This window comes from Cyprinus carpio, chromosome A17 (assembly GCF_018340385.1).
Source record: "Cyprinus carpio isolate SPL01 chromosome A17, ASM1834038v1, whole genome shotgun sequence".
Lineage (NCBI taxonomy): Eukaryota > Metazoa > Chordata > Actinopteri > Cypriniformes > Cyprinidae > Cyprinus > Cyprinus carpio.
The window spans coordinates 6,260,900-6,271,951 of NC_056588.1; the positions used below are offsets into that span (position 1 = coordinate 6,260,900).

Below are 11,052 nucleotides of genomic sequence, written 5' to 3' on the forward strand. Positions count from 1 at the left end.
TGTCACTGACATCCAAAGAGTAATATTTCAGGATTTATATTTATTTGAAGAGTTTTTGCTATTGTAATTCAAGCCAATTAAGTGTACTGTATTTGAGCTGTGATTGTAAGAATTTAAATAATTTCATAGGTTTACTCTAAAATAAACATTTAACACAGTAAGTATATGGGTAGTTGATGCATGTCTGTCCATACATTTTCTTTACATCAACACAAAGTTTTTCGGTTAAAATTTATAATAAAAAGCGTATATTTTAAGTTTTTTTCACCATTTAAGCACTATTTTGCCTTCACTTCACTACACAAGTTAGTTTTAAATGCTGCAAATATTTTATATAGTCTGTCTAATTTGTGAGGTCATAAAACTGCATAGATAATCATTATAAGTAGAAGTATTAATACTCCAGTATAAGTAATATATTTTATTATATATGTTTATTTTAATAATTGGCCATTATAAAAGGACCAGGGTTACTGTTAGCTAAAACAAAAACCACGTTTAAATACATTTTGTCAACTGAAATAAAATAAATTATTTGAGTACTTGAAATTTAAAAAACTTTAAAATAAAAATGGAAAATATAAAAATAAAAACAAATTCTAAAATATTTAGAAAAACTGTAATTGTGTATAAAAAAAAAAAAAAAAAAAAAAAACATGTCAACTTCCAAAAAGTATTTAATGTTGTTTACCCATATGCATTTTAAATACACCATATCTTTTATATTGTTCAGGAAAAAAAAAAGAAAAAGCGTGAAATCAAGTTGGATGTGCAATGTTTTAAAGCACACGTAAATCTATTCAGTTTAACTCTACTGGAATAAATTAAGATCATTCATTCAACTCCAGCAGGAACTTAACACAAACATTCTTTTTTCCATTCTTCTTTTTCCAGCAGCATTTTTCCATTGTGGGAAGTTAGCCAGAGCGTATAAATGGAGCACTGTTTTCTGCAATCTTTACAGTAACTGTACATGTTTTCTGCTCTGGGCCAGTAAAGACCAATGTCAAGCCACCTGACTGCTTATCAGAGCTATGTGTAAAGTGTTGACATAAATGTTGGTTAACATATTCACATAATTCACAAGTGGCTAATTGACTCCCTCTGATTGACAAATGAAAGCCTTAAAACGAGTCTGAAATTAAAACAAGTTAACTAGATTCAACTTTTTCCTCTGTTCTCAGAGTTTCCTATTTATTCAAAGGGCTAAATGAAAACACATGCTTTCACTCTGCCAGCCACATGGGGCTGAGCAAAAAGGCAAAAAACCCTGTGAACTGTGAATGTGCACTTTACTCTGCAATGGGTTTAAGTAAAATCTGGGCTATGTGCATCAAGGACATAGTGCAGTTACGTTGCATAAAAGGAATTAAAGTAAATATTTGCTATTTACTATCATATGTAAAAATATTGCACATTATCAAAAGCTGATTTCAAGCATTAAAATATTTAACAAGGTAAAACTGTTGGCATTTCTTGCATTCCTCATGAGGATTCCAAATGTGACCTAATGAAATGTGCCCCTTGTGAACGTGAATGTTATTCAGTCAAAAAATTAGACTTTGAAGAAGGTTTAATAACTCAGTAAAACACTAGCTTGCCTGAAGCGGTATAGCCTGGATGAACCCATTCCACCAAAAGAAAAGCATTTCAGAAGTGTTTAGCATAATTGTTCTACATTGTTTATTGACCAATTGAAACTGATAAATGCATCACTGTTTGTCATCAGTAATTCTGGTTTATGTTATTCAGATTTTCTGTATTTATCTATCAGTCTGTTCATCCGTCTGTCTATCCATCTATCTATTCATCCATCATCTGTTTATCCATCCGTCTGTTCGTCTACACATTCATCCATTGTCCATCTATCATCCTTGTATCTATCTGTCTATCGATCTATAAGTCTATCTTGCTGGCTGGCAACACCCTAGCAAGCCCAAAGAGAACCATGGCTTCCGCATAGCAACACCCATAGTTACTACCCAGAGAATCATAGCAACAACTCAAAGCACAGTAGCAACACAGTAATGCAACTACACAAGGCATATAACATTAAAACTAAAAATCTTCCATGTTTTCAAAATTGGTAAGGCCTAAATGTTCTTCAAATGTCAAGATGCTTCCAGTGAAACTGTCTTGAGAAACTTTAAAACCTATTTTTGTTTTAAATTCCATTTTAGGATCAAAATAGAAAGGTATAAAGTACACAAATAAAAGGTAAGTGCAGCCAAGCTCATCTTTTACTCTTGCTTGGCCGACTGTAAGATTTGAGGCGGCCGGACATACCTTTCAGCCTGCCAGTTTAATTGAAAACAGCAGGGTTTAGTTCTGTTAGTTCAGAACGTTCTGCCATACCGATTACATTATATTGTACCATAGTATAAATTTGTGGTGTCTATTTGTGTGGGACTTTATGGAATAGCACATGTTTGATATCCTACTTAAATATATAGCAGGACCACAAACTGTCTAAAAATAAACGTTTTGTTCGCATTGCTGTGGGGTGCGTTTTTGAAGTAGTACATAAAGGCATTGTAGAAACAGCATGTGTTGGTCTATTAGATGAATTTTACATGGTATTAACATCAATCATTTTAATTAGATGAAATATTCGCAATACACCCAAAAGCTCCATGGTTACATTCAGGCCTCCTCCTTGGCGATGTAGGGTGTTTGGACAAACAAGGGAGTGGTTATTATAGGCCTTATGGTTTGTGGTGATACTTACTGAGGTTTATTCAGCAGTACACACTGAAGTCAGCCCGACATTAAGCGGCATCATGTGATTTTCTCCAGCATTTTAAGCCGCTCCAAAAGTTTTGAGATACTTTTGAGGGTGAACTTATCTTCTGTATTGTAGGAATTAACTGTGAAGAGACTCCAGTTGTTGGGAAACAATGGCAAATGGCATAGCTAAAGCTTTCTTAAGCTTGAGTTTTATCAGTCAAATGGCAAACAAATGGAGAAAACACAGTTGGCAAAGTCTCCTTGCTTTTTACCTAACAAAGTTCATGGTTCAACTGTTTTGGCCTCTTGGTTATATTTTTTCCACTGAAATGCGAGTCCAGTGAAGCGATGCATAGAAACCTTAAATTCAGATATTATAAAATATCTGAAACAAGAAAACAAACCGAAATTCAGTTACAGTAAAACTATTCTAAAAGTCATACGGACTTTTAAGGTGGTTTCTTGGTGTTTTTGTCCATTGCTATTTGTCAGTTGTTTTCACTATGTCATTAGACCTGTCTGTGAATGTTTGAATTTTAATATTTTTGTGAACTAGCCCTTTAACCATGTTTTATTTCATTCATAAGGAGCATTAGATAATGGATATGACACTGCTGTGACTCACACCATACTAGTGCTGGAAAAAGCATTACGCATGCGAAATCACTGAATAAAGCTTTTGTTTTGTGACTTATGCAAGTACAATTCGTAGTAATGTCTGCGAAAATGAACTCATGAATTCCATGGCATTTCTGAGGTAAACGGCAATCGCATGTGCACACTGGAACACGCCTGCCATCTAGCGGCCGACTTTAAGAAGTGCGAATCATTCCGCACAAATGACAGGGGACTCTACATGGTAGTTACTATTGGTCCCCACGAAACAAGTTTATAACTACTCTCAGCGCTGATAAGGATGGACCAATCGTAATTACTGAAGAATGTTATCGAAAAATCATTTTCTAGAGATTGCTGCGTCTCATTTGATAGTCAATCTTAGGAATTAATACATATAAAAAAGAAAATACAGTATTTTAATTGAGCAAACAGGATAAATGGCCCAGCAAGGCACGCCCTGGCGCCTTACATGCTGCTTTCTGAGCCTTCCTGCGCCCCCTGGAGGAAGACGTCTTTCCTTATGAAGAACCACCGAATGCTTCGACATTACATTACAGGATTACATGATATGTGATAAAATGTTGTGTATAATTCGTTTTACATGTGATAGCAGTTTATTACAGTTTTTACAATGCTGTGCAATTTATTGTGCGAAGGGGATCATCTTATTCTACAGTCATGATGCAAAACGCACATGTCTGCACTACAGATCATCGGTGCACTGTGATGCTTTAGAGTTGAATGGATTTATATCTGATCATTAATTTTCTTTGTGCATTAATGTAAACCACTGCAAATGCAAATGCATTTCTCTAAAATAAATGATTGCATCTGATTTGTATGGTATCCCTAAACTGCAAATTTAGAGAGAGAGATGTCAAGCTTTGAAATAGTGATTAATACGTTTTTACACAGACCTGCAACTGCATAAACATTTTATTTATCGCTTTTTTTTTTCTTTTTTTTTTTTATTGTGGAATGTGGAACTATAAATTTAAAATACAAAGTTGTTCAGTTTGTTCAAAACGCAAAGTCTTTAAAATAGTGATTAATACGTTTTTTGAAATTACTTTGTCACTTCTCGCCATGTATTTGAACAAATCACAGCTTCAGTAGATAAAAAATCCATCCAATCAGTAGAAGCTTCCCCTAAAGCCCCGCCTCCTTGACAGTATTAATTAGTTTGGGCTTTGCTCTCCGCAAACCCCGGAGAGACTGTGAACTCCGTGACTGTTCAAGGACAACTGTGTTTCATCACTGCATTTCAAACTCTCAATATGGTTGATGCATTTTGTGCAACTTGGAAACTGGTTGATAGCCAGAATTTTGATGAATACATGAAAGCACTGGGTAAGTAAAAATAAGATAATATTTTGCAGAAAGACAGAATTCCTCTTATCACTTTGCACGTGCAAGGTGCAATTGTACAGTCTAGTGTGTTTGAGTGCATGAGATTTTCTATACAGTTTATATTATATTTTAATAGTTTTTGATTGTTGTTTTTTCCCCCATAGGTGTTGGTTTTGCCACTAGGCAAGTAGGCAATGTTACCAAACCCACAATTGTCATAAGTCATGAGGATGACAAAGTTGTCATAAAGACGCTGAGCACCTTCAAAAACACTGACATTTCTTTCAAACTGGGAGAGGAGTTTGACGAAACCACAGCAGATGACAGACATGTAAAGGTTTGTGTTTTGTTTTAGTTTTTTTTCTTCATCCACTGATGCATGCAGTGTCCACAATATATCTAAAATTAGTTTTACAATACAAATTTAAAGCACTTTTGTCAGGTTTGGTCTTTTTGTACCGTGCATGAATTTGATCATATTATTATATAGATTTAGTTTATATCATTCACAGTAATAAAACACTACTAAAACATTTTATTTTTTATTTTTTAAATCTCATTATAGTCCACTGTAACCTTGGAAGGGGACAATCTTGTCCATGTTCAGAGGTGGGACGGCAAGGAGACTAAGTTTGTTAGAGAAATCAAAGACGGTAAAATGGTTATGGTAAGCAGCATTATTAATATTAATTTAGAATTTTAAGTCGAATGTTCTTTTTAATCAGTGTCAGGGATATTTAATGTTCCTAAATTTTCTCTCTTCATCTTTGCTGTTTCCAGACCTTGACCTTTGAGGATCTGCAGGCTGTCCGCACATATGAAAAGGCATAATGTCCAAATAATGGACATTTCAGTGTTACCCTGGCAACTTGACAATATTACAAGGGAATTTTTACATTGTATTCTCAACTGAGTTTTCCCCTTTTTAAGATGTGAGACATTTTTGTAAGACCTTTTATATAAGCTGCACATTGTGAAGTTTTTGTGAACCTTGCCGAATGTCTTTAATGTTAGTGGACTGTATAATTGAGGCCTGACTTTGTGTCAAATTGAATGAAATACACACTTGTTTAAAAACTGACTCTTTGTTTCTTCCTGTTTTGTGCGAACACTTTAGTTTTCTCATTAGTTTGATATTGAAGGAAGTTTTCATATTTGTAATATTTGTCACTCGAACAAGACGGTGTATAACAGTATTAAGCAGTGTTTATCTATGCACACATGCATAATTTCCTGAAAATGAACTGAGAAATGCAAACTGAGTACAATTTTTTTTTTTATTTCACAAACATAATTAAAAAAATATATAAAAATAAATATATTAAGTTAATTTTACATTTAACTTAAAATTACATTACAACAAAAAGTGCATATAGAATAAAAAAATGCATAGAATTTTTTTCTTTTTTTCTGAAGTGTACAATGCATAATTTGCTTGCAATGTTCCTAATAGAAGACTTTATTGCTCTTCTTTAGTAAATTATATCATTTCATCCAGTGCTAATGAATAAATAAAGTAATTCAAATGGTTAAGGAATCTTTCTGAGATGTTAAAAGGTTGGGTTTTTTCAGTGATGAGAATTTTGCACAGTAGTTAATATAACGAAACCTTCCACTACAAGACTTTTAATACAAAGAATTTATCAGCGTCATCCATCATTGTCAATTTAATGTTCTGTTTGCTCTGAGATCTTATACTTGATTTTGTGCCATAAACCCATATGAAACTTAAGAAATAAATAATGTATTAATTGATTTTTTTTTGTTCTATAACCATATGGTAGACATGGGATTATATACAATTTAGTTTCATTACACATAATCCACTCCGATTATGGATTGTATCCTTAAGTACTTGGATGATGACCATAAGGTATTAATGATCAGCCATTTCTGTGCTTTAGATGCTAATTAGATTTTGACTTTGAGAATCAACGCTTGGCTGCCTTAATCCTCTGAACGGACGGCCAACACACTTGAGTCATATCTGAGAGGATTGAACTTAATTTATCGCCATAATGAACTATTTCACTATGCTAGCATTTCAAGCACCCACTTCAGACTGAGAACTTAATGACTTGCACAGTTGTGTATCATGAGAAAAAGGCTGTCTGAAGTCCTGAATGACTGTTTGTTTGACTTCTGGAGCAGTTTGAACACAAGCGACAACCTATTTAAAAGACTCTTTAGTGCGGGCCAGAGATATCTGCATTTGGATTGAAAATGCCTGTCTGGGAGAGGAACAGTCCTCAGTTTGTTTAATATAATGCTGGGACGAATTATCATGCACCCTCATGAAAATGTCCTATAGTAACCCCTCTATAACTTGAACCTGCCAGGAGGGGACACGTTGCCACTGGGTCAAAATTAATCCTATAATCCATGTTGCCTTTACATAGGAGTATCATTCGATCAATTTGACCAACCATGTTCAGATGCTTTATAGCCTATAGCATGATGTTACTGGCCAAATTGTGTCACAACCACTTGTATGTTAAATTGTGATATATACACTTCACAGTCAAAAGTTTGGAATAATTAAAAATGTTTATGTTTTTGCTTTAAAGAAATACAATAAAAACAGTAATATTGTTAAATATTACGATGTAAAAGTACTGTTTTTTATTTGAATATACTTGATCCTGTGATGCAAAGATGAATTTTCAGCAGCCACTACTCCAGTGTCATATGATCCATCAAATATCATTTTTATATCATGAATTGGTGATCAGTTATTATTGGTACTCGATTATTAATAATGGTTATTATTATTATCAGTGTTTTACTGGTTAATATATTTGTGGAAAGCGTGATACATCTTTTCAGGATTCTTTGGATAAAACAGCATTTATTTGAAATAGAAATCATTTGTAATATAGTCTTTACAGTCAAAAAAAAGTAAAAGAGGTAAAAACCTATTTTAAAGACTAATAGGAATATGAAATGTTTATTGCACCAAGTCAACATATTAAAAAGATATCTGAATGATCATGTGACCATCACAGAAATAAATTATGTTCAAATATATTCAAATAGAATTTTTTTAATAATAATAATAATATTCCACAATATATCAGTTTTGACTGCATTTTGATCAAATAAATGCAGCCTTGTGAGCATGACACTTCTTTCAAAACATAAAAAAGCTTAATTATTCAAACTTTTTCAATTTAGTGTGATTAAAAAGTTTAACAGCAGTCCACTTAATTGAGAAGTTTACAGGGCAAAACAGCAGAAAATGAACAGTCACTTAACATCATGAACTGTAACAATCTGGTTTGATTCTTGCAAATAATCTGGCTACTATTGCTCAAAATCATATTTCAGTGTGTTCCATATTGCATAGTGTCAGTTTAGTGTGACCCAGGACTGTCACGAAGGCTTCAGTCTAACAGCAGATTGTGAGTGAACTGTTACTGTCACAAAAGCGTCTTAATTGGAGTGGAAAGTAATCAGGCATTGTTCTCTGCATTCACAACTTATGAGCAACTTGCTCTGATTAAAGAAACAAATGTTTAACCACACATCACAGCACAGTTTTGCCAGGACAAACAGCTTTAAATGTTGCTGAGAGGAGAACCAGTTTTGCTTCTGGACCCAGTGTAAGAAGTAATAACCCAAATCAACCCTGTGACCATTATTGGATGTAGCTGGGCTGCATTTTCTTTTATCTCGCATAGTTTGGATCCTGGTTTTCTTCATATACTGTCTCAGTCTGTAGCCTATCAATTTGCGCCCAAATGTCATATAGAGTTTGATTGGACTTGCAGCATTTTATGCCAGAATTGAAGGGTATGGGAAGCGTTTTCTTTTCATTTCAAGGTTGATAAGCCTATTAATTTTTGCTATACTAACTTACTATCATTAGTGTTGTTGATTCAGTGACTCTTTCTGCAGTTTAGTCAACTACCATTAGGTGGCGGTAAGTGACTGTCTTTATGAGTGAGTCATTAAAAAAATTATTTAAAAAAGCCAATTCATTCATTCCTTAAGAAAAAAAAAATAAAAAATAACTTACATAGTGGGTCTAAATGAATGAATCATTGAATCATTCATTCATCCAAAGCGTTCAAACACAAGGAATCACTTAGTGTTGTTTCTCGCAATACTCAGTGTTATCCCAGCTAACAAAACATTTTCTAAAAACTTTTTCTGCTTTGAAAATGTTATTTCGTAATTATATATAAAAATTCATAATGCCAAGTTTTTAAATGTTTTAAAGACGTTTTTCCCCCCTGGTTATGCGAACATTAAGGGAACATTACTTTTGAATATTCTCTGACCATTCAGAAAATCATCCAACTGAAACGTTCCATGAACTATGTATAAATAATCTTAATGTGCTAAAGTTTTGAGAACATTATTAAAGACCATATAACTATAAACGAAAATTCTGTTAATGTTTCTGGAAGAACGTTTGTTCAGAACTTTGAGAGAACCTTGCCAGAACATTAGCCAAAGTTCTGTGAACATTCTCTGTTAGATGCACATTCATTTGCAAAACTTGAAGAAAATGAATTGTCTGTATATATTGCTTTCTTTATATATAAATATATAAAGCTTATACAGGCCTTTCATAAATGTTGCAAAAATATTGCGTTCTCCAAGTAACTTTTGCATTTTTGCTCGCGAAAGCACTGTATTCAGTTTAGTCAGTGATTCCTCTGCATTTTTATTTTGGTTGATAGTGTGGCAGTGTAGGTGAAAAGACATTAGTTAGTTACTTAATTCAGGAACAGAATTCTAAAACCTATAGTTAAGTAAAGCTTTCATTTCTTTTAGATCACCACAGGTGTTTCCAACCGTGCAGACTAATTTAGTGTACAAAGTGACTCAGCGAGAGAGGAAAAAAAGCGAGAGGATATGGGGGGTCTATTCACCCCCTCAGTCTATGTCAAGTCTCTGTAGCCATTTGTCAGGAAGCATGAATGCTTGCCTTCATCTTCTCCCTTTTTTTCTTCTTTAGGCCAACCACAGTTCAGCTTTAAGCTGATTTTGCCTCTCGTCTTTGTGGGCCGGGAGTAGTCCGTTCTTCCATGGGCCAATAGCCTATAAGTTTAGGAGTGACATCACCACCAGATTATGCTCTTGCCAAGTGTCATGAAAGAAACTCTCCCTGTTGTTCCCAATGAAAAGAAAAGAGGCAAAGAGGCTCTGGGAAACCCTGACACTCCTCTTTGCCTACCATGGGAACTGTTAACACAGAAGAGAAAATATTTCAGTTGACAATGCACAGATTGTAATCAGGCATTGTTCCAGGACCGGACCATGGTTCACCTTGGGACTGCTTTAAATTTTAGGCCAGTCTTGTTGCATAAGAGCTAGTTATGTTTAGTGTGAGAGAGTGATTCAAACTAATGTGTCTTCAATTGGTGTCAGTTTCACATTTTCAGTCATGGAGAGAAGTCTGTGTAAACTAAGCTCAGACATCATTTGATGACTCAAAATCAACAGCTGTCTGTGGTATTATGTCCCAACACTGATTTTCTCATCCTTATTGATCATTAATGAGCACCATATAGTATATAGTCTTAATGTCACAAAATTGCATAGGAAAACATAAAGTAGTAATGCTTAGTATTACTAGTCGTATTGTTTTTCTTTCAGTATTAATACATGATTTCTGCCAAAACTCAATGCCAAATGAAAATATTTTAAAACAACTAATAATTCAACATATACACACACTACGATATATGTACACTTTTTATATTCATATGTTAAAAAAATATCTAACATGCAATAGGGTAATTTAGAGAAGGCTCGGTTAGGAATAGTCTCTGTTGGCATTGGGGATGTTTAAGAGTTTTTTTGGATGCTTGAATAGCAGTCTGGCAGAAACCTTGAATAGCTCAAAGCAGGGTCTGCATACCAATGCAGTTAACACTCGGCACTATGGCAGCTTTTTGTAGTATTGTGAGAGTGACATGTGGGCATATTTCTAAATCCTTAATCTTTTTGATTCCTCTCAATTAATGTTATTTTAATTAGGTATTTACATGTAGTTGTTTACTTTTACATTAAATTTATTTAAAAGTAGTTTTTGACAAGACTTTCCAGTAATATTGTGAAAGATAGTTTTACATGAACACAGTTTTGAAATGTTATTTGATTAATTTATCTAAAAAAACTTTTGCATTTTAATTTGCTTTTTTTTTACAAAAATTACACAAGGACCAGTAAGGTTACATGAGAGCATATTGCAGTAATGCCACCTACTGGTGACAGTGGATGTTGACATAATGGCATGAGTGATATTGAATAATGAAATATTTCTTCAAAAAGACCTGACCAAAGAAAAAAAATAAATAAATTACTGAAAAACCCCCAACAAGTAATGCAAGAGCCCTCAAACAA

The 11,052-nt window shown here is 33.8% G+C and overlaps 1 protein-coding gene across 1 annotated transcript; it reads left to right on the forward strand.

The window, feature by feature from the left end:
* Positions 1-4,533: 4,533 nt before the first annotated feature.
* On the forward strand, positions 4,534-5,776 carry LOC109069616 (fatty acid-binding protein, brain-like). The gene is made up of 4 exons (XM_019086239.2): positions 4,534-4,695; positions 4,860-5,032; positions 5,261-5,362; positions 5,476-5,776. Exons 1-4 carry the CDS (start codon positions 4,623-4,625, stop codon positions 5,524-5,526), a joined length of 399 nt encoding a protein of 132 aa, XP_018941784.1. The 5' UTR covers positions 4,534-4,622; the 3' UTR covers positions 5,527-5,776.
* Positions 5,777-11,052: the final 5,276 nt, after the last annotated feature.